Here is a 24,818-nt window from a genome sequence, read left to right on the forward strand (position 1 = left end):
GAAAAGCTAGCGCTATATATTCCTGTCTTGGGCAAAAAGTTGTAGAGGCCTAGTTGCGGGTATGCTGAGCTACGGACACTGTAGGGTTCAGCCAACTGGGACTAGGAAGCAGCAGATGAGGGATGGTTAAGAAGAGCAGCCATCGGGCTTCCCTGGTGGCGCAGTGGTTGAGAGTGCGCCTGCGGATGCAGGGGACATGGGTTCGTGCCCTGGTCCGGGAGGATCCCACATGCCGCAGAGTGACTGGGCCTGAGCCATGGCCGCTGAGCCTGCGCGTCCGGAGCCTGTGCTCCGCAACGGGAGAGGCCACAACAGTGAGAGGCCCGCGTACCGCAAAAAAAAAAAAAAAAAAAAGAAGAGCAGCCATCAGGATTCTATCTCCGCTTGCACCTTACCCCTCACCACTCATTCTGCCAAAGCAGACTTGTTCTGGGCCAGCTGAGAAAGGGACAATGGAAAGTGGTGTGGCCCTATCTCCTGTGAAAGAGAATGGAAGAATTCCTGATATCTCAAGAGAGTACAACTTGACATTCAACTTGGTGATTAACTATATATTCTAAATATTCATGTTATATATAAAACTGCCTAACTGCTTTAGGACATTCTTTGTAGCCATGAATTCTACTTCCTATGGTCTATCTACTGTCACAGTGTAGTTCTTTAGTAAGTCAAAAAAAATTCATTTATATTAAAACTTAGAGGCAATATTTACAAAACATTTAAATCTGAACTTCAATAAATTAGAATATTTATAATACTTACTGCTTCAGCTTCTGCACGCGTCTTGAATGTAATTACTGCATGAAGTGAAGAGTCATCAATCTGACAATCTTCAATTTCACCATATTGCTTTAAATTAAAAAAAAGTATTTCCTCCAAATAAATATTTTGAAACATCCAAAATCCTAATGGTTTTTAAAATATTAAGATACCAATAAATATGACCCACAATGCATAACAATTCAGGGTGATTAGCAGAAAGAAATTATGAATAATTCATTTTAGTACACAATATTGTATGATAAAGGATGTTCCTATTTTCCAATATTATTTACAATTCTATACTTTCTAGAACCAGGGTAACTTACACTTGATTGAACTATTCTTTAAATAGGGAAACAATGGTGAAAGACTGAGCTTCCTTATTGCCATTCCTTCTATACTCATTATTCCAATTCCAGAGTATGTTAAATTCTTTCTAAGGCAGAATATTTAATCCTCAGAATATTGTGTGAGTTTTTTGTATCATTCCCAATTTAAAGATGGGGGGGGTGGTTCAGAGAATTTAAGTAATTTTCCCAAAGTAACTAAGTTAATTACCAGGATGAGAGTCCAGTTTTCTATTCAAAAGTTTTCGATTCAAAACTTTAACTGACACTGCTTTTACTATTACTTTACCCTCCTCTAGACCACACTCTTTTAGGACATTTAAAAGCTAAGCATATTAAATTATGCTTGTTTTGGGTGTGCTGGATTTTATTTTTCCTGGTGTAGGAAGATTTTTCTGCAAACAGCAGAAAACAGCACCTTTATCACATAAAACTTTAGTTCTTTATATATCATTACGAATACCTCCTTCTTTCTTAGCCCCAAATAAAATTATAACCACAATCTCATTAAATACACACACTCCACACAGAAAAATTCTGCAGGGCATAGTAAAGAAAACGACCACAGAGTCAGTCAGATCCCAGCTCTCTTAGTACTAGCTGTGTAAACTTGAACAAGTTACTTAATCTCTTCATGCTTCATTTTCCCGATCTCTAAAATAAGCATAATAAAGGTACCTACCTCATAGAGTTGTCAACATAACTCATAATATGGCGAGTTATATAAAGCATTCAGAAAACTACCCGCCACAAAATAAGTGCTCTGCAAGTTTTGGCCGTAATGTTTATTACTGCTACTGGTTCCAATGGATAAATTAAAGAGCATTTTGTTAATCACAATTTGTAACTGTCAATGGTCCTTTAGTAATGTAGATTTTTTTCTCTGATACCTGTCATATGTTCAAATCACAGGTTGAGATAGAGAAGCTGTCTTATTTAAAGACTGGCAATTTTTAAAATGTGCATTACCACTACCAACTCTGAGAAGAGTTTGAATCTCCAAATACATCCAAGAATATCCATTTAGAGGCTCTGACTGTTTCTAAAGCCAAAACCATTTCAGTCTCATCAAAACACATTGCTAAACTCACCTTGTTTGTCTGGATTATTTTAGCATATCCTTTGATAATTTCCTGATTAGCTGTATAACTATATGTAATACATGTAAGTTATCTGGATCTTCTTCCCCTTGGGAAGGTGCAGAAACAGGGCGTGTAGTAGGGAAGAATCGAGCTACAGTATTTCCAAGCTAGAAAGCTGATTCCTTATTTTCTCCCCTTGAAGCCATAAAGCAGAAGACTTTCCAGACTCACCATCCTTAAATATTAATCATTTTAGTTATTTCTTAAAGATATACCATTTCTTTCAATACCTCTCTATGTGCTGAAAAAGTATAGTTTCACATTTGTAACTGCAGTTAACAGTCTGGAATATAACTGTCAAACATTTAAATCTGAATATTCAAAACGTTAAATTATTTGTGTACCTATCTATAAGCTTACCTATCCCTTAAGACCCAAGCTCCAGCTTAACTACCTCTTGAAAGTTTCCTCTACTGTTCTTTCACCATCATATGCCTGTGTGAAAAACACTTCTCTAAGTTACTGAAGTATTTACAGTTTTTAATAAATTTAACTTGATTTTAAATTATTTATAGTTGACTTTAACTGGTTTGTGTTAAACCATTATATGTAAAATACTTGAGGGTAAAGAACTGGTTATTTATTTTATATCTCCAGAGCAATTACTCTAAATGCTGCAGGCAGGACCGATGCTTAGTAACTAACCTTTGGGATACCACTAAGAATCATAACATTTAAGCTGAAAAGGGCTTTAGGCAGATATTAATCTCCATTCTGCACATGAAGCCAACAGATCCCAGGAAATCCAAGTAAAATAATGGATTAGCAGGGACTAGAATCTTATTCTCCTTCCTCATAGAAGGAAGTCCATTGCTATTAGACTGACTCCCTTTAATTATACCCTGGCACCAACTAAGGCAATGTCAAGATCGTATTCCAAAATTTTGTCTATTGTCATTTCTAGGTTAGCTAGGTCAAGAATACAGTATTAACAAATAAAATTCCATCTTAATTTTAAAAAATCTGGATGGCCCATGCAATATGATAAATTTTTCCTAAAAGTAAATATCAAATGAAACTAAACGATAGGACTTCCCTCTCTGAAATAATAAGGTCTAAATCATTCCTTTCATAATCTGAAGGCCTACTAAGTGTAAGAATAGTAACATTTCTTCCAGACAATGATTAAACAAAAAACCCCTAGAGCTTGTTTTTTATGTAATTAACAAAGGATTACTATAGATTAATCAAAACCTTTGGTGAGATTAATGGGTTTAAATTATTCATTTCATTTTCATACTTTCCCCTTTCATATCCATTATCCCCAACAATGATTATCAGTATTTGTTTTGTTGGACAGTAAGAAAGTACCGCAAAATGAGGAAGAAGATCTTCTCTATCACTCTCTGTAAATGCAGAAATCTCCAATGCCCTGGGACGGTGATCCACCACAGCATGACCAGGCACACCTCGACCTCGACCTCGACCCCTGCCTCGGCTGTGAGCTGCCCCTCGACCTCTTGAATGAATTCCTCTACCACGACCAGATGAAAGAATCCCCCGTTTCGCAGCCTAGAAGAGATTAGACAAATAGGTTAAGTATCACAATTACTAACGTGAGCCAAGTGTTATACTCAGTCAGATGAGCCATACAATCTGACATGAGTTATACAATTTGATACATATTTACATATTCAAATAATGCCCTACAAAAGGATTTCATAATTTAAGTTAGGGTTTTAGTTTCTAAAGTGAAAGCAAATTTAGGTAGCTAATGAATTTAGAAAACAAAGTAACATTAATTTAAGCAATGTTTTGAAATTAATAAATGTGCCTTTTCTACTAAGCCCCTACTAAGACATCAAACTATATCACAAAAAGACCAGCAATTCTTTTTTATTTATTTATTTTATTTATTTATTTATAATTATTTATTTATTTAGCTGTGCTGGGTCTTAGCTGCGGCATGTGGGATCTAGTTCCCTGACCAGGAATCAAACCCAGGCCCCCTGCATTGGGAGCACGGAGTCTTAACCGCTGGACCACCAGGGAAGTCCCCCAGCAATTCTTGAGTTCCAAATAAGGCACAGTGCTGAATGTTACTTCAAAAGTTAGTATAGGGACTTCCCTGGTGGTGCAGTGGTTAAGAAATCTCCTGCTAATGCAGGGGACACAGGTGCGAGCCCTGGTCCGGAAGATCCTACATGCCACGGAGCAACTAAGCTCGTGCACCATAACTACTGAGCCTGCGCTCTAGAGCCCGCGAGCAACAACTACTGAGCCCGTGTGCCAAAACTACTGAAGCCCACATGCCTACAGCCTGTGCTCCACAGCAAGAGAAGCCACCGCAATGAGAAGCCCATGCACCACAACAAAGAGTGGCCCCTGCTCGCCACAACTAGAGAAAGCCCAGGCACAGCAACAAAGACCCAACACAGCCAAAAATAAACAAATAAATAAATCTATTAAAAAAAAAGAAGTTAGCATAATGTAGACATACAAGATACCTATATATATAAGTGTATTTTTTCCAGTTATGGCTTTCAAATACGTTTCCATTTGTTTGCCTGTTGACTTCAGTATGTACAGTTATTTCAAATTCATCCTCTTGATCATTTACACTCACACCATCATACAACCAATATAGCATAGTAACATATTCCACTTTATCGCTCTGTATGAACAGCACACTATTCCTTCATTCCACAAATATTTAATGAGCACTTCCTCTGGTCTAGTCTTTACCCTCAAGAAGCTCAAATCCTAGAAGGGTAGAGACATTAAGCAATCAAGTTATTTGATTATATTAATGAGAAGTGACTCAAAAAATGAGGAAATGCTCTACTTAAAGATTTGAATAGAATATTAAAGATCTGCAATGAATAAACTACTAGAATAAAAGTTCCATGAGAAATTTTTTTCCTTGTTTTACTCTCTACTTTATCTCCAGCACCTAAAATAGCAGCTAGCAGATTGTAGAAACTTAATATTTGTTCAATGCATCAAAGAAGGTACAAAGAACAAGCAAGGCAAGGGTGAGGGGTGGGGGTTAGAGCATGAACAAAGGAACCAAGGCTGAAAGGAACATGGTACTTCTAAGAAGGAATAAAATCCAGTACAGCTGGACCACATGTGATGAAGAGATGAGGCTAGAGAGACAGGCAGAGCCAGATAATGAACTTTAAGAACCATGTTAAAGATTCTGATTTTATCCCAAGAGCCATGAAAATCAATTAAAACATCTAAAGTTCAGAAGTAGGGTGATGTAATCAAATCAGCGTTTAAAATATTATTCTGGTAAAAGGAAAAGAGAACAAGCTGGGAAACCAGTCAGGCTACTACAATAGTGACAACAACTGAAGACAGAAGCTTAGTCTACAATGGTGGCCATGGAGATAGAGAGAAGTAAAATAAACATATATAAGACATACTGAGGAGGCTTCCCTGGTGGTGCAGTGGTTAAGAATCTGCCTGCCAGTGCAGGGGACATGGGTTCAAGACCTGGTCTGGGAAGATCCCACATGCCACGGAGCAACTAAGCCCGCGTGCCACAGCTACTGAGCCTGTGCTCTAGAGCCTGTGAGCCACAACTACTGAAGCCCGCGTGCCTAGAGCCCGTGCTCTGCAAAAAGAGAAGCCACTGAAATGAGACGCCCGCACACCGCAATGAAGAGTAGCCCCTGCTCAACGCAACTAGAGAAAGCCCGCGCATAGCAACGAAGACCCAACACAGCCAAAAATTAATTAATTAATTAATTAATTAATTAAGAAAAAAGATACACTGGGGAGTAATATGTATAAAACTTGGTAATTAAATGTGTATGAATACTGAAGGAAAGGGAGAAATCAATGATGACTCCCAGATTTCTGGTTTGGGTAATTGTGTAGATGAGTTTAGGGACAAAATAAACACAATTTTGAACATGTTGAGCCTGAGGATGTGAGACATCCAAGTGGAAATGTCAAGCAGGCATCACTGCCAAAATCTCTGCAAGTATAAATATTTTAGTTTATTCATCTCAAGACAGTTAATTTTAACATTAGCTAAAGTAATCATCTAAAATCCGAATAATAAACTTCAAAGGTCAAGGATTAATATCAATAACAGCACAGCATATACAAAAGTATACTCTTAGGAACTTCAAAATGCTCCTTAAAAAAGGGGTCCCTGAACAAGTAAGTTTGAGCAATACTGAGTATTTAAACATGTGTTTTTGGAGATTCACAAATTACAAGCCTCTAGAAAACCATATACAAAACACATGTTTATATATACACTACCAAATGTAAAATATAGCTAGTGGGAAGCAGCTGCATAGCACAGGGAGATCAGCTCGGTGCTTTGTGTCTAGCTAGAGGGGTGGGATAGGGAGGGTGAGAGGGAGACGCAAGAGGGAGGAGATATGGGGATGTATGTATATGTATAGCTGATTCACTTTGTTATACAGCAGAAACTAACACACCACTGTAAAGCAATTATACTCCAATAAAGATGTTAAAAAAATAGAATGTGGGGAAAAAAAAAACACGTTTACTATAACCTCTTCCAAACTTATTTGGCCTCAAAAGCTTTCTTCACTAATACCTATTAACAAAATATGGAATTGGTGTGGTGAATGAACACACTCTGGCAAACGCTGCATTACTGCATATACTAATATTAATTGCAAACTGAAGTTTGGCCATCATAAAAGAAAAACAGAAGCTGTCATTCAGTGTTTAGCTATATCATGATAAAGAATGAAAACATGGACTAATAATATAAAGGGTATTAGTAATGCTATTATTTATTTGCTAAAATTATGGGCCAGGGGCTTTCCTGGTGGTGCAGTGGTTGAGGGTCCGCCTGCCGATGCAGGGGACATGGGTTTGTGCCCCGGTCCGGGAGGATCCCACATGCCGCGAAGCGGCTGGGCCCGTGAGCCATGGCTGCTGGGCCTGCATGTCCGGAGCCTGTGCTCCGCAACGGGAGGGGCCATAACAGTGAGAGGCCCGCGTATCACCAAAAAAAAAAAAAAATTATGAGTCAAAAATTTTTAAATGATAATGTATTTTTTTAAAGTCGCATCAACACAGGCATGAAATCTCCAGAATGGTGAAAACACAATTTCTATATTAACATAAAAGGAACCTTTTCCAAAACTTGTTATCTTAGGCAGGACACACAGACAACCATATCAGTTTTCCAGAGAATGCAAAATATATGCAGGTTTAATATACCATCCTATGGCTTCCTACGACAGACAAGACAGAGCCTTAAGACAAGAACAATGGCTGCTGAATGTTAAAGTCTTTAATAGCTGGATACCAGTACTCAACACAGATTTCTACTATGTTGGAAAAAGAAAATCAAGTTGCTAATAAATTTGGGGAAAAAAGCATTATTTTCAGATTAAGCAAAAGGAATAAGCTAAAATACAAAAAATTAAATTGTGGCAATGATAAATATAGACAAGTACCAACTACACTAATGACATAAATGTCCCTGTACTTCAAAATGTAATTCTGATTCTTAAACATCTTTTTGCTAAATCTTAAAAATTCTCATGTATAGGGATCAATTTTACTAGATTTTTCTTATATAAATAATCATATAACTAAATTATAAAAAGTTAGTTTTTTTCTGTTTAACATCCACAGCACCATCTATAGGCAAAACTTAAGTAAGCATGTTCTTCAATATAATTCTACCACTAGAAGTCTGATCCTTATAGGTACTCAACGTAACATGCTTATATATGCACAGAATATCTCCCTAAGAATATCTGAAAAGCCTTTAATAGATTTTGGTCCTAGGAAGAAAAACAAACCGAAAATAGGAAAGGAACAAAATTCACTAGAAGTAGAGGGACTTGTGTATAAAAGTAGAATGGCTATCACCCCTCATTAAATACTAAGAGATTTTCTATTAGTTCTGAAAGATTTGCTAACCTCTTCCCTCTTTTCTTCATCAACTCCCAATATGTTTGCCAGAGACTGCCAACGACTGTTGACCAGAATGGGAGGAATATATTTTCAAATAAAGCATCAAGACTACAACTACTCCTCTTTAGCGTACTGTGTGGCTATCATGAAACATACCTCCAGCTGTAATTCGGTATACTTTCTCCTAAGTTCAGTGACTTCTTCTCCAGCTTGCATCTTCTTATATAAATCCAGTTCTGTGTCAAGTAATTCTTTCTGCATCTAGAAAATAGTAATAAGTATTTTAGGTGATGACAATTAATATGCTGCATTTATACAAAACTTTTTACCAAGAATTTTTTACACATTCTCATTTAATCCGTACATTTCTTCTCTATCTCCAGTCCTACCATCCTAGCTCAAGCCATCAGTCACCTCTGGTCTACACTACTGCAACAGCTTTCTAACTTGTTCCTACTTCCACTGATTTCCCTATAATCCATTTTCCATACAGAAGCCAGAGTGAGATTTCTACAGACTGATATGGAGTAATTTTCAGGAAATAACTGAAAAGAAAAACAAACCACCAAGGTGTTAATGAGGAATATACAGTATGCTTTTACGTAGGAAAGAACACATGCACACACACCAAGAGGGAGGGAAGAGTGGGGAGCAGAGTGTCAGGGCTCAAAGGGGAATGGTCATTTATATAAACCTTTCTATACAGTATAACTTTTGAATCATGTTAATGTTTTACTTATTCAAAAAATAAAATTAAATCAGCAAGAATGACAGGGAGGGCGATCCAAAACTGAATACAGACAGAAATAAACCTAACTTTATCAAATTAATAACCACACGAACGGAAGAACACATGATCCTACACCACGGGTCTGACTCTGTACTCTTAGTGGAGTATATTATGAGGTTGTAAAGAATGCAAACAAATCCTTAATTTTATATTTAGTTAGTTGTTGGAAGTGGTATTGTTTTAGCAATTCTGGAACTATTCGAATGGACTACAGGACTGTGCAAATGTATACTGTATTGATGTTAGTGGGAACCAAGTTGTCATCATGGGAACAGGGAGATATGGCATAAGAGAAAGAAAAGAAGAACCCTGTGGTATTAGATTAGAATGAGAAGTATCAATATAAACTCATGATTTTATATATACACACACACACACACCCCCCAAATACACACATACACACACACTAAGTATTGTATAACTCCATGGGTTTTTTTTAAATCACTTATTGTCATCTGAAATTAACTTGCTCACTTTTTTCTATCTAATCAGTTAATCTACCTGAATTTTCTCCCTTTCAATCATTCATTCTGGAGACTTCACTGGTGGCGCAGTGGTTAAAGAATCTGCCTGCCAATGCAGGGGACATGGGTTCGAGCCCTGGTCCGGGAAGATCCCACATGCCGCACAGCAATGAAGTCCATGTGCCACAACTACTGAGCCTGCGCTCTAGAGCCTGCGAGCCACAAATACTGAGCCCGTGTGCCACAACTACTGAAGCCTGCGCACCTAGAGCCCGTGCTCTGCAACAAGAGAAGCCACTGCAACGAGAAGCCCGTGCACCACAACGAAGAGTATCTCCCGCTCGCCGCAACTAGAGAAAGCCCGTGTGTGGCAATGAAGACCCAATGCAGCCAAAAAATAAAAATAAAAAAATAAATTAATTAAAAGAAAATATCATTCATTCTGTACAGTGACATCAGATTGTTACTTCTCTGTTCATTAATATTTTATAACCACCAATTACTTACAAAATAAAGCTCAAACTCCTCAGTCAAGCATTCCAGTACCTATATCATTTTGTCCTCTAGCTACCTTTTCAAGATTATCCATAACTATTTGTCTAATTACTGACTTTCTAACTACAATTGACTTTCTAACTACAATGTGCAGGGTTCAAAAGATGAGTAGAGTTTGCTTGTTTGTGTTTATTTACTTATTAATTACTAGAGAAGAAGAATGGTAGTATATAATGATCACATTTTGAGCAAAGAATATTAGCTAAAGGAAAACTGAATCTTAAATAATGTAGTGTTTTAATGTTTTTTTAACAAGTAGTAATATGAATAACAATACAAATTGAAATACCTGAGTCTTGGTTTTTATACTTTTTGGAAGACAGCGTCCAGGAGAAGCAGCTTTGACCTCATCTTTCAACTTGGTAATATTTTTTGTCAAAACCTCTAAAGTTTTCATTATTTCTGCTTTATCTTCAGACTTCATTGCTTTGTTTTTCTCCAATTTTGAAATTAACATCTGGCAAGTTTTTAAAAACAAATATATAAGACACATTCCTACTATTATTTAAAAAGCAAACATGGCAAAGTAAATATAAAAATAAATAACTGCTACTTTTAGTTTATGTATTCATGACAAGGCTTACAATCACTGAGCTAGCAGAATAGCAGATTGGTGATGGTAACTACCTCAATTCAAGTCTTAATCTTGGTTTACATTGTGAAGAACTATATTACTATTTAAGTCTCTTAAGAACATAAGTTCAAAGCATACAACCACAAGAAATTTAATTCAATCCCTGAAAAGTTGTCATTTTGAAATAGCAACAATCTTACTTTCTAATCCACTTGCTGATATTACTGATCCTAAGTATTCCCACTCCAAACATAGTCTGCAACCCAGAAAGAATCAGAGGAAAAGTTTTACGGTTTCCCTCCATATGAGATATTAGAAAAATGGCATATTTAGTCACCTACTTTCTTTGTCAGAGGGAACAGTAACTGGCTAGGCTAAGAACAATATGCCCAACATAGATAGGAAGTAAGAAGATAAACATGGTAATATGGAGAAGACATCACATAGATAGGAAGTAAGAAGATAAACATGGTAATATGGAGAAGACATCACAAAGTATTATACGTTCTCTGAGTCAAGATGGTTTCAGTTTTGGGTGTAAAGCATTGTGATGTCTCTTTATCAAGTACATACAAATTTAAATTAGAAAAGACATACATTTTAAACCAAAAGGTAAAAGGTTTGTGTATTTTCAATATTTTCAAGTGTCATAACTTTTATTACCAGACATAATCAAGAATTGACACTAATTAAATGCCAGAACTAGAGCAACACTGTACAAAAGAAATACTGCAAGCCACATAATTTTTAATTTTCTAGCAGCCACCTTACAAAGATAAAAGAGATACATTAAAGTTAATTAAATACATATTCTATTTAACTCATTTTATCAAAAGTCACATTTCAACAAAAATTACTGGGATGTTTTACCATTTTTCTTCATACTACGTGTTTGAAATCTGGTATGTATTTTACACTTACAGCACATCTCAATTTGGATTAGACACGTTTCAAGTACCTGATAGTCAGATGTGGCTCTTAGCTGCTGTACCAGACAACATAGGACTAGAGGAGCACAAGCCAATTAAAGAAAGGTACATATGTGAACAATGAGAAAAAGGTTCCATTTACTATCTATTGAACTACTGTGCAGCAACATACCTGGATAAATATTCCTTACTTTCATTTCAAGTTGATAGTCATAGCTCCGTTTAAACTAATCCATTTCCCAGTCCACTGTGTAATGTATATTACACAATATAATACACTTCATCACCAACATTTTATCAACTAATATATACATTATTATTGATAAATATTTCAGTTTTACCATTATCAATTACAGTAAATATGTTTCTCAGGACTATCTATAGAGTGTAAGATTAAATTCACTACAAATTATGATACTTATAAATATATTTTGCCAAATCTAACTTTAATATTTTACCTTCTGTGTTTCAATGTGCTTTTCTAAAATTTCTTGTTTTCTTTTCCTTACATCCTGCTGAAGTTTCAGTGCTTCCTAGAGAAGGGATCAAAAAAATTATTAGAATATTTACCATGTACCTTTCCGATAAATGGAATTACCCAAGAAGACAGAACTGGTTGTAACTGAAGAAGCTTGGCAACAAAAATGAAATGCAAAGTTTTCCTATGTAAAGCTTAAATAAGTACACAAGTTTCAAAAATCAGTCAGGAGGGCTTCCCTGGTGGCGCAGTGGTTGAGAGTCCGCCTGCCGATGCAGGGGACACGGGTTCGTGCCCCGGTCCGGGAAGATCCCACATGCCGCGGAGCGGCTGGGCCCGTGAGCCATGGCCGCTGAGCCTGCGCGTCCGGAGCCTGTGCTCCGCAACGGGAGAGGCCACAGCGGTGAGAGGCCCGCGTACCAAGGGGGAAAAAAAAAAAAAATCAATCAGGAGAGCCTTTCATTCCAAGAAGAAAATTAATATTTACTAATATACTAGGGAAAATAAAAGTTCAGTGGCAGCCAACATATACCTTTCTTTTAGCTCTATTTTATGATAAGCACTGAAAAAACGTATACATGAAGAAAAGCTTCCCAACCTGCAAATTCTGTACACTACTATACTTACCTGTTTTTTTTTCTGTGCTTCATTATTATCAACTGCAGAGGTGGAAACAAGTAAGGTTTTTTGTGCAGCCTTCAAAGCAGCTGGATTATACACCGTTTTTGTTAGGCCAGTAGATGTAGACAACACCTACCAATACAAATTCAATTTCTCAAAAAATGTATCAAGCATTCATGATTTCCTGAGTACTATTTCCTTCAAAACTCTAAAGCACTCCTGTCAAAATCTAGCACACTGAACTAAAAGTATTATATATTTGTAATAACTAAGTCACACTAGTGATTTGAAAGAAAGGGTATGAGTGAGGGATAAACTATAAAGTGAAAGAATTTTTAATTAACACCATATACCTTTAGAAGAAAAGCAAACATACAAAAACTTCAAATCAATAAAAAACACTGCCATTACTGTATCACTGAGAAAATATTAGTTGTTGAATACATTACTAGTATTCCTAGTGACTAAAGCAAAAACTGTACACAAGAACACAGCACAGGAGGAAATCAGACATTGTCCTGCAAACAATTTAAAATGATCATTTGCAATTTACATTTCTGAAATTAACCTTATTGCTTTCTCTCTCCATTCCTTTGCTAGCACTGCTCCTACTTTAAGTGACCTTATTCCCTTAAACTCAGCTCAGGTTCAGCACAACCACTCCAGACCTCCACAAAGCTCTAATCATTTATTTCTTCTACCTAGGTCCTTTGATGAAATATTATTCCTATTAAAATATTTAGTAAAAGTGACCTGATGACATATCAATTTATTTTATATCTCTCTCCCTATCTTCACTGTTAAGGGCCCTGAAACAAAAAAACCATGTCTTTCTCCTCTTTGTGCTTCTTCTAGTAACTAAACCTTACTATCAACTAATTATGAGACAATGGGTAAATTCAGGTACCATCTTGGGCCTCAGTTTGCTCATTAAATAAGAAGTTCAACCTGATGGTTCCTAATGTCCTCACAAACCCAAAAATTCATTCCATGAGGGTAGGGATTTTTTGCTTGGTTCACTGCTTTATCTTCAGTGCCTAGAACAGCACCAGGGCACACAGCAAATACTCAATAAACACTTTTGCACCAAGTTAAAATGAAATGATGGTAGATCAGAGTGGACAATCTTTTCCACACAAAGGTCAATTTAAGAAAATTAAAGTGTATAGGCTGCCTTTTTTATCCTCCGAAAGCAGAAAGTTGTAGGTTCCAAAGAGTGGTTGGTTACTGGTTCTTGGAAAGGAGTTTAGAGATCCCTTCAAAGAGAGCTATGAATGCTATAAAATCTAAACATGAAACCATGTGTGTGACGAGTGTAACTTCCCAGAGGAAAAACCATAGTTTCCAAAGTCTTAAAGGAGTTCATGACCTAAAAGAGGTTAGAAGAACTACATAAATAGAAGAGTATCAATGAGAAAAAGAGCCCTACTTTCTCGCTATTAAAATATAAATAACTGGGTATATCAGAGAAGTAGCAATCTGGACACTACTTTCTAATCTTTTATCATGAAATTAGATTAGGGAACATCACAAAGCTTAGGCAACTCATCACTATTCTAAGTCTCCAAGAATGTCGTAGCCTCTAAATGAAATAAAAACCTAGAATACTGTAATTACACTAGTTCCATACAGCACAACTGATGTTTAAAAATAAAGGTTCTTTACAATAGTTCATGTGTATCAAACTTTGATAATTTTCTTCAATAATGAAAATACTCAAGATATCACTAAAAAGTATGAAATGGTTGCATTCAGTAAAATATAAAGTAGACACAGGTTTAGTTCATAGTCTAACTTGTCACATTCTCTGTAATTCTAGAGGAAAAGTTATTCCATGCTACCTTACCACACCATACAATGTCAAACTGTATGATTATACAGGGTGAGATAATAACTTTATAAAGGGAGAAACACAAGATAATCTGCAGAAGAAAGAAACTGAGTGTTCATAAACTGTTTTCGTCATGATGGTTCCATAACAAGTTGAACAGTTGTGACCAAAAAAGGATTTCTATACTCAAATAAAGTTGGAAACAATATCATAACCCTACTTTCTAGTTTCAAAATGTATATTATCATAAGAGCTATGAGAAAGCCAGAAGTAAAGAAACCCATATAATTTGTTTAATTCAGCATTTCTCCAATTTCAGTGAGTAGGGAACACTCCCTTTCCAAGTACTGTTATTAATACCAGATATCACACTAAGGACTGCTGTTGCAAGGTGCATAAAAGTATCTGATAACAGTAAGAAGACTCCTTTATTGCTACAAGCATCTTACTTCCTTGTTTTTTCCAGGAACTTCCTTCTGTAAAAACAGAACATCAGCTAACATATTTCACTGAGCTTAAGATATCACTGCCTAGAAGACACACTGTCATTTAATATAACCCTACTAAAGGAAAAGGCTGCCAATTATAATCATAAATACCAACAACTATAAGATGTAGCCCAATTTCAGAGGTGTAAAAATGTGAAAATAAAATGTCTTAGAAACAGTGAACTGTATGATTACAAATATTGATCACTATCTGAATCTATTAGGTTCCAGAGTTTAGACAGTAAGCGTTTGAATAACAAGAAATACCTGTATTTTTCAAAAGATGAGGATAGAGTTGTCACAAAAGAGAAGAAAATCTATTAAAAATGAAACCAGTGGAGGGAAGTAACGAACCCAACAGAAAAGATGACGCTACGATTCTAAGAATATAATAAAAACATAGTGGTCTTTCTAAACAACCACACCTCTATTTTCCAAAAGGTTTTCTGCATGTGCTGTATTTTTACATATTGACCTTATTTCCAGTGACCTTACTGTATTCACTTATTAATTCCAATCATCTGTGAATTCTTTTGGATCTTCTACATATACAATCATATCATCTGTGAGTAAACACCGTTCTGTTTCTCCCTTTCCAATGTTTATGCCATTTATTTTATTTCCTTATTGTAGTGGTTAGGCCCTATACTACTGGAAAAAAGTGACGAGAGTGGACATCGTTTGCTGTTCCTGATCTCAGGGGGAAAGTATTCAATATTTCACCATTGAATATGTTAGCTGTAGAGGTTTGTTATTTTGCAAATATATTTTGTCAAAATTAAGGAAGTTTCTTTCTATTCCTAGTTTGCAGAATGTTTAATGTGACTAAATAATTTTACCACTTTTTTTTTCTACTGATACCATCACATGGGGTCCTTCTCCCTCCCTCCAACATCTACCCCATCTCTCCTCCCAACCCTTAATTTTGTTAATATGGTGAAATAAATGATTTTCAAATGTTAAATCAACCTTGCGTTTCTGGAATAAACTCTACCTGGTCAGGATGTATTATCTTTCTCATATCACTGTACATTTGCTAACATTTTACTTAGGATTTTTGCGTTTATGTTCATGAGATACTGGCTTGTAATTTTCATTTCTTGTAGTACATTTGTCAGGTCGGGTATCAAAGCTCTCTTCAATTCATAAGATGAGCTGAAAAGTATCACACGCTTTGTTGTTAAAATATACATCACTAATACCTCTTACTTCCCAAGATAAAAGCCAATTCTCCAATAAAATAGAGGTTATAATCCATTAACACCTCCTTATCTTACTTCCTATATAAAATATTACAAGCCATGACTATTATTAGTACTTGTAAAAAAAGAAAAATAGATTTTTCTCATGGATAAAAATGGAATAAAAAAAGTATTTTGTAGGGCTTCCCTGGTGGCGCAGTGGTTGAGAGTCCGCCTGCCAACGCAAAGGACACGGGTTCGTGCCCCGGTCCGAAGATCCCACATGCCGCAGAGCGGCCGGGCCCGTGAGCCATGGCCACTGAGCCTGCGCGTCCGGAGCCTGTGCTCCGCAACGGGAGAGGCCACAGCGGTGAGAGGCCCGCGTACCGCAAAAAAAAAAAAAAAAAAAAAGTATTTTGTAAAAATTACCTACTGCAAAAGGTTATTACAAATTAAGTCATCCAAGTATCATTTTTTAATAACCAGTGCCCAAGTTAAAATCAAATACAAAAGAAACATAGTTAGGATGCCTCAAAGCAACACTCCCAATAAGCTAGTTCTCACCAGGTGTCTAAAGTAGAAGTGCTTTGCTTAAATGTAGTAAAAAGACAGTATTCTGAGGAGTTATGTGTAGGAAACTTATTAATATATAATCACCATATAGTCAACTTTTATATTAAGTAAATAATCAGCCTTTCAATAAATCTCAATGTTCACTTATGATATTCCCTGAAAGCAGCATACAGATGTGTTTTCTGTAGCAAAACGTAACTGGGAATTCTAGTGAGGACAACGGGAGTTTACTTTAAAATTAAGTTTATCAAATATTTTCAGGAATTAACGATTTTATGTCTTACTAGAATACCAAGTAGCTTAAAAGAGACAAAGGGATTGAAGATCTTCCAGAGAAATATTTTAACATCAAAGAAAAAAATGTTTAAGTCAGTAATCAATTTTTGCTACAACAGCTTGGTTCCCAGAAAATTCAGCATAGCAAATAATTTTATATAAATCATATTTCTCTGTAAGAAAAATAATCCTGGTAATAATCCTGACTGAGTAATCCACAGAATAATCCTGACAGAGGCCAATCCATCTTTTAAAATTAAAATTAGTCAATAACAGTTATGAAAAGAAATGATCATATATTTCCTTAATCTTTATAATAAAGTAGCAAAATTACACAACAAATACAAATTTTAAAAATCAAAGGGTTACTTAAATGACTGTATTTTATCGTTAAGGAAACAGAGAGAGTAAGACTTATCCAGGATCATCCAGAATGTCAGCTGCTAAATCCTAACAGTCGAATTCTCTATATGACATGCAATGTTCCTTCAATTATGCCACATAATTTCCCTTTTAAAAGTTCCATGGTACAGATGTCAGCTTATCATCATGCAAGGGGACCAGGATATATTTTTAGATTACCAAAAAAAAAAACCCTGCTAAGGAACAATAACATCCTGTACCATAAGTCTGATATACCTAAAACTGATATAAGAACATTAAATATTCAACTGATTAGTCAGTTTACCTTCTTAGAATTTAGAAGAGCTTTACAGGGATAATTTGGACAGTCTAAACCTTTTTTAAAAAACTAACCAGGATGGACTTCCCTGGTGGTGCAATGGTTAAGAATCTGCCTGCCAATGCAGGGGACACAGGTTCGATCCCTGGTCTGGGAAGATCCCACATGCCGCAGAGCAACTAAGCCCGTGCGCTGCAACTACTGAGCCTGTGCTCTAGAGCCTGCAAGTCACAACTATTGAGCTTGCATGCCACAACTACTGAAGCCTGCGCGCCTAAAGCCCGTGCTCCACAACAAGAGAAGCCACCACAATGAGAAGCCCATGCACCGCAATGAAGAGTAGCCCCCGCTGGCCACAACTAGAGAAAGCCCGCATGCAGCAACAAAGACCCAACACAGCCAAAAATAAATAAATAAAAAAAAAAAAAAAAAAAAAAAACTAACCAGGATGGTATATGCAGATGCCACCTTTATTCTTCATAAATCTCTCTAGAGTAAGCTGAGGCACTCAAACATCATTTTACTGATCACTCTACTCAGATAATACCTATTTAATAGCTATTACAGTATCTTAATATTTAGCAGTAAAAATTAGGTTTTAAGTTTCCTTTCTTAGCCCTCTCATAAGTAGTCTTAGAATAACAAAGAATCACTAGAGGGTTTAGTGGGTGCTATTTACAGGAAGCGGATAAAATTTTACATTTGTGTACTTGTTTGCTTTAACAATGACAAAAGGGCTTCCCCGGTGGTGCAGTGGTTGAGAGTCCACCCCCCGATGCAGGGGACACGGGTTCGTGCCCCGGTCAGGGAAGAAGATCCCACATGCCGTGGAGCGGCTGGGCCTGTGAGCCATGGCTGCTGAGCCTGCGCGTCCGGAGCCTGTGCTCCGCAACGGGAGAGGCCACAACAGTGAGAGGCCCACATACCTCAAAAAAAAAAAAAACAATGACAAAAGATATTGTTTAGATGCAAGGTTTGAGTTTTCTCCAGCTTTCAATTTAAAAAAAAATTGAAATAACATTTGATGATGGGGAACATTCTCCTACTCTCCCTAAGACTTCTCTGAATCACTGAGCTCTAAGGATTATGCCGTAAAAACCCCTATGGACTAGGGGAACAGAAATAACCAAGAATAAGCAAAAACAAAATGCTATTCTGTAAACAGGTTCACTGAAGATGACAGGAAGTTACATACTTGTAAATAATTGCTTTCCTTAGAAGATTCTTGACAATATTTACTGAGTAGGTTTTTTTTCATAAATAGCCCACTACCATTAGTGATTTTTCACAAATATACTTAATGCTAACTATATTAGCAAATTTATACTATCAATTCCAAATTTGGACACCTTTCATCTGAAGCTATACAAAACACGTTACAAAACAATAATGAGAACAAGTAGCAAAACACACTAGAAAAGTTTTGTAAAAGCTATAATTGGTACACTTCAATTTCAGAATCCAAATCTTGACATAAACAGATCCTAAACATAATCAGGGTTGTAGACCTCACCAGAATTGCTCGGCACTATGCTAAGTGTAACAGCCCTTATATTGTTATTTTATTCCTTAGTTACTTATTATCAAGGAGGATAAAAATAATCAAAGTAAATATTTAGATGCTGCTAAATTTAGTGGCATAGACTAAGCCACACAAATTCGGGTGGGGCATATATGGAAAAATCTGGAGGTTTCATAGTAGAGGTTAGAGAGATTTTCAATCTTTAAAAGAATGACTAGAAATCTGTTAGGCAGAAGGAAATTACTCCAGAAAAACCACCACCAAAAAAAAAGAAAAAAGAGGCAGGAAATAGCAAGAGACAATGAACAGAAAAGGGCTCATTAGGAACAACTAAAGCAGAGGTAACAGAACCACAATAATTGAGGTATGATGAGTTATGAATCAAACAAATTTAGCTGAGGAAATGAAAGTTTCTGTACGAAGTTAACATTAAAATAAGTCTGAGAGTAGAATGGTGGCAGTGTAAACTAGAGGAGGGGGATGCCAGCCCAGAGGCCAGGGAACTGAAGGAGACAACTGGACTACAAACACAAGTGAATGACTCTAAGGCTTCTAGACTGCACAACAAGGAAAATGGTGGCATCACTTCCAGAGGTGCGTGGCTAGGAGGAGAAATTAATTTATAAGGGAAATAATGAATCATTTTAGGCATTTTATGCCTTAAGTAATGCTGAGGTGCCCAAGAAGAAAATGTGATATACAAAATGAGATTCATACTCAAATTTCTAGAATTGCCAAAGTTTAACACAGTAAATAAGGGAAATAATATACTGAAGAACCAGTGAAGAGAGCAGGTCAGCTATTTCATGGGATGCTGTAATTATCTATAGTGTCAATTTCCCACGTAATCTTCATAATGGAAGGAGCCACGGACTAGAAAGAAATCAAAGACCCAGATTCCAGTCCTAGCTCAGTAACTCACAGTGTATAGGTCAACCATAAAACTATTTGGGGGTTACCTTCCTTAAGGTGAGGATAAAGAAATGAGAAAGATTATCTAATTCTAATATTCTGTGATTCGACATACCTCAAAAAAGACTAAAGATCAGGGCCATTCACTCATACCTAAACAGAAAAAAATAACACATCTACACAGAACTATAAGACAGGTCCAAAAATGTTCTCAATTTAATCAGCATTTGCTCCCCTCATTTAAAAAAAGAAATGACTAACTATATTGTCAGGCTATACACAATAGCTGTTTGTAATAAATAAACTTATTTACATCATTCTTTCTAATTTACAAAATACTCTTTAAATAACTGATTTTATTTAATCATCATAAAACCCCATAAGACAAATATTACCATCACCATTTTATTGATGAGGAAAAGGGTTCAGAAAGGTTAAGAGCACTGCCCAAAGTCATGCAGTTAGTAAGTGAAGAGCCAGAGCTCAAACTCAGGTAAAATTCCTAATTCATGGCCCTCTCTATAAGGTCGTCAGAGTTTTCAAATTAAAATGTATGATATCTCTAAAGAAAAAATAGTAAATAAAAACTAAAAACAAAAAGAATGGAGCATAAGGAAATACAGCGAGCAGCAAGTATTAAAATGCTGATGCAAAAAGCAAAAAGAGGTAGGCAAATATTTTTCTTTTTCAGCAAATGGAAAGCAAAAAGGTAGGAATAAAAGATACAATTAAGAAGCAAGAGTTTGGAACTATGAAAAAAATTAAAAAATTAAGATGCCACCTGAAAACATTTATGAAGCCAAGACACACACATCATGCTATTCTTCTTACCTTTTCAGTTGCTGAAACAGATGGCTTTGATACAAAACCCAACCTGTCCTTCACAGATAACTTAGTTACATTCTAAAAAAATTAAAATGGACATATTCAGTGTTTCCCCAAACATATATAAGTCTGTAGGGATTTTGAACATTCTGATTCTACTAACATATACTGACTCTGTAAGTATACTGATGTTAATAACAAAACCTTGGGCCTTCTGCAAAGACAGAGACAGAAAGAAAATGTTTGGAAAAACAAACAGTATACAGTATTACTCAATCATGGAAAATTATGATGTAAAATAAGAGGTTTAAAGCAGGTGGTTGCTAAAGTCCCCTCCCGTGATACAGAACCATACATTCTTAGAATCCTATGTTGACAAGTAGAAAGTTTGTACATTCTAAATATTAGATGTGAGTAGTTAAAATACGTGCCTGCTTTGTGAGCTTAAAACAAATGCCGTTCTTTCCTAATGTATGCTTGTTTTATAGCCAAATACACTGTATTTGGTGATGATTTGGGATAGCAGGATTGGAGGGGTTTTTTTTTAGTACCTAATAATTTACTAATTTACATTCTGCATGTTTTCATAAAATCTCAATATCTTACTCTTCAGGAATTAACTACAAAGACTTATTTTAACAAGGTGGCATCCATTAGCTAAGTAGGATACGACATCCTAACTATTTCACACAGCAAATATTGAAACATAAGAGACTGAGGGTGCAGAGAAAAGAAAGTGCCACTCAAGTGTGGAAGGGAGGGAAGGGAATGGCATATGGAGAAGAGAACTTGAGAGTCAGGAATAAGTGATGCAAAGTCCTGAGAGAGCTGCATAAGTAACTTCAAGGTTTAAGCCTTCCCTTCCCAAAAGCTTTCAGTTCAGTCTACTGCATAATTATCTCTGGAACAGCATTCTAGTTAAGTAAAAGATGATGGGAAAAATAAGATTTAATGTACTAAAACTTTACATTTTAGACAGTTTTGCTGGAAAATGTCTCCTCTACAAAGTGAAAAAGTATTTATTCTCATAAATAAGTATTAGCTACAGAAAAGAATTTAAGATTCAAATACTATAGGAAAAGTAGACTGTGAAAACATTATGGTAATGGTAAAAAAAAAATTTTACAAGTGGTGTTCAAATACGAATAGACCATCATATTTCTGTATAAAATGTATACATAATACATATATATATATATATATATACACACACACACACACACACACACACACAGACACACACACAATTAATTATAATTCAAATCACCAAGGAAAACTAATTGACTGAGAACCTATTACATGACAGGCACAGTAAGACTTTTCATTTACCTGAGGAAGTTCTGAACTGGCACTCTGGGCTTCTACTGGTTCAACAGTACTTGAAGGTACCGGACCCAACCGCTCTTTGACTGACTGCTTCACAACAGGCAAAATGGGCTGCTGGACTAAAGGCTGCATTACCTCAGAACAAGAAAAACATGTTAAACAAGTTGATTAGTTCATGAGCATGGAAGGTAACCTTTGTTATTTTGTTACTAAGTTGCCCATGCAGAGAAAGTTTTAAAAATGCAGCTTATTATCAAAACCTAACCACCTCGCAAATTCCTTCATGCAGGTATATAGATGCATAAAATATTTATAAAGTAGAGGAAAAAATCAAAATCTAACCTTCACTATCTTCTCTTTTTTTAATTAACAGAAGAAAGATAAACAGAAAAACAAACTGCTGTAGTACACCTCTGCAAACAGTTAAACTTTACATATTCATTGACTCACTGATTGAAAGAGAGAAAAAGAGGGAAGGAAGGATTTCCAATATGAACCCACAGTCTGAGTTTCCAGAATACACACAGCTACCATGTACTGGAGTATCTCCCATGTACCAGGGACTGTTCTATATGCTTTACACATATCATCTTATAATTATCTAAACTGGGGATTAATGTCATAATAAAATGAGAGAACAGGTTAGAGAAGTTGCTCTTAAAAAACACTGTGCCAGGGCTTCCCTGGTGGTGCAGTGGTTGAGGGTCCGCCTGCCGATGCAGGGGACATGGGTTCGTGCCCCTGTCCGGGAAGATCCCACATGCCGTGGAGCGGCTGGGCCCTTGAGCCGTGGCCGCTGGGCCTGTGCGTCCGGAGCCTGTGCTCCGCGACGGGAGGGGCCGCGACAGTGAGAGGCCCGCGTACCGCAAAAAAAAAAACAAAAACCACACTGTGCCAAGAGCGTTCCAAGAAAAGCATTTAATTTCACACAAATTTCTCTCTTACTTTTGGAGAAGTAGTTTGTAACTGCTGGGTGCTTCCTTCTCTGTGCCAATAAACCTTAATAAAGCGATTATTTAGCACTGCTTCTGTACTTGATATTGCTTTCTTTGCTTCTTCATATGTTGCAAATTGGATAAGGGCACCTTCAGGATCACCATTATAGGCAACCTAGGATTTAAAATATTAAGCACAGTGAATCTGCAAATGATTCTATTGCTTCATACAGTAAAATTCCCCAAGAAATGAAATATTGGTCCTCCAAGTAAGAGTATATCTTTACACTTCCTTATATCTAGATTATTACCGTAGCCTACTTTCACTCCAGAAGAAATGGTAACTGAGGGACCATTCAGAGTGGAATCAGAGCCTCCTCTATATAACACTTAGTAGAGAATGCTCACTGCACAAATGTTAAATACAAGCATTAGAATGTTTCACTTTCTACCCCCAATATTAAGGCTATTAAGGCTATGAGAAATAATCCTTATGTCACTGAGTGACATGACTTAGATCCCCAGAGTCAGAAAAAGGCAGTAAACTACTTTGAAAGGAGTGATCTCTAATTGAAAATCACAGAAAAATCCATCTGTAAAATTTTCCGAATTGGTAACTCTCACAAAAATATTTCCAAGAGCATAAGAAAATTTAAGGCGGGCAGGGGGAGTAAGATCTAAAAAACAATAGCAACAATCACATTTTACACATAAGGAAACTAAGATTCAAAGAGTACGTGATTCTGTAGATCCATACGAGTAAGTAGTAGATCCAGGGCTTTTTAGTGTTCAATTTCCTGTTCTTTCAGTAATACCAGTACTTTCCAAAGTGTGTTATATAAACTACTGGTGATGCAAAGCAATACAAAATAGGGATTAAGCACACAGACCCTGAATCAAGCAACCTCGCTCCAGATAACAATACCCACTCAGTAGTTGTTAAGAATTAAATAGTAATTCATGTAAAACAGAGCGTGGTGGGGGGGGGGAGTTCTATTAGGATAAAGCTAAAGGGTTTCTTTAAACTAACTTTCAAATATATGTATTTTATAAATAATAATGCAGGTAGTATACAGATACAGCAATAGGACCTGTACAGAGATAAGATACCAATCTCACCAGTAACTGAGGAAATACAAGTTGAAACAATAGTGAGATACCATGTTTTAACCCTCAGCTTTAAACTTCTTTAAACTTAATATTACTAATGTAGTTAACTGTGTAAGGAAAAGAACTTTTTAAAGTCTAGATCTAAACGTGGTAGATAAATCGAATTGCCATAAAAAGATATTTAGAGATATTCAAGATACAGTAAATAACTACAGGGTAATATGTATACTGGGGACCCACATACTTTTAAATATGTACACATTTTCAAGTTTGCATACTGATTTATAGGTAGATACATACTCACAGAAATACAAAACAAAAAATCCAAAATAACACATGGTAAATTGTTACCAATAATGTAATAACATTATGGGTATATATGAGGAGAATAGAAGAGACAGCTGAACACATTTTCTTTAAATTCTATATAAATCTCTACTGCCCCACCCTTTTTGTTGAACTTTCTTTTTTTTTTTTTTTTTTTGTGGTACGCAGGCCTCTCACTGCTGTGGCCTCTCCCGTTGCGGAGCACAGGCTCCGGACGCGCAGGCTCAGCGGCCATGGCTCACGGGCCCAGCCGCTCTGCGGCATGTGGGATCTTCCCGGACCGGGGTACGAACCCGCGTCCCC

The 24,818-nt window shown here is 36.4% G+C and overlaps 1 protein-coding gene across 17 annotated transcripts in view; it reads right to left on the reverse strand.

Annotated features, from left to right (window-relative positions):
* Positions 1 to 24,818, reverse strand: part of RBM26 (RNA binding motif protein 26) — an 85,245-nt gene that overhangs the window by 18,042 nt on the left and 42,385 nt on the right. For 12 of the 17 annotated variants that reach the window (XM_082602307.1, XM_082602305.1, XM_082602319.1 and 9 more), the window contains exons 12-20: positions 23,089 to 23,253; positions 22,147 to 22,278; positions 20,824 to 20,895; positions 12,534 to 12,659; positions 11,887 to 11,961; positions 10,215 to 10,382; positions 8,273 to 8,377; positions 3,563 to 3,763; positions 763 to 849 (exon numbers count right to left, since the gene is read on the reverse strand). In XM_082602307.1, coding sequence (XP_082458433.1) covers positions 763 to 849; positions 3,563 to 3,763; positions 8,273 to 8,377; positions 10,215 to 10,382; positions 11,887 to 11,961; positions 12,534 to 12,659; positions 20,824 to 20,895; positions 22,147 to 22,278; positions 23,089 to 23,253 — 1,131 coding nt within the window. The remainder of the gene's footprint in view (positions 1 to 762; positions 850 to 3,562; positions 3,764 to 8,272; positions 8,378 to 10,214; positions 10,383 to 11,886; positions 11,962 to 12,533; positions 12,660 to 20,823; positions 20,896 to 22,146; positions 22,279 to 23,088; positions 23,254 to 24,818) is intronic. The other 5 variants (XM_082602306.1, XM_082602317.1, XM_082602310.1 and 2 more) reach the window with 3 other exon arrangements.

Source organism: Mesoplodon mirus (genome assembly GCF_964341445.2).
Source record: "Mesoplodon mirus genome assembly, chromosome: 17".
In the NCBI taxonomy this organism is placed as follows: Eukaryota; Metazoa; Chordata; class Mammalia; order Artiodactyla; family Ziphiidae; genus Mesoplodon; species Mesoplodon mirus.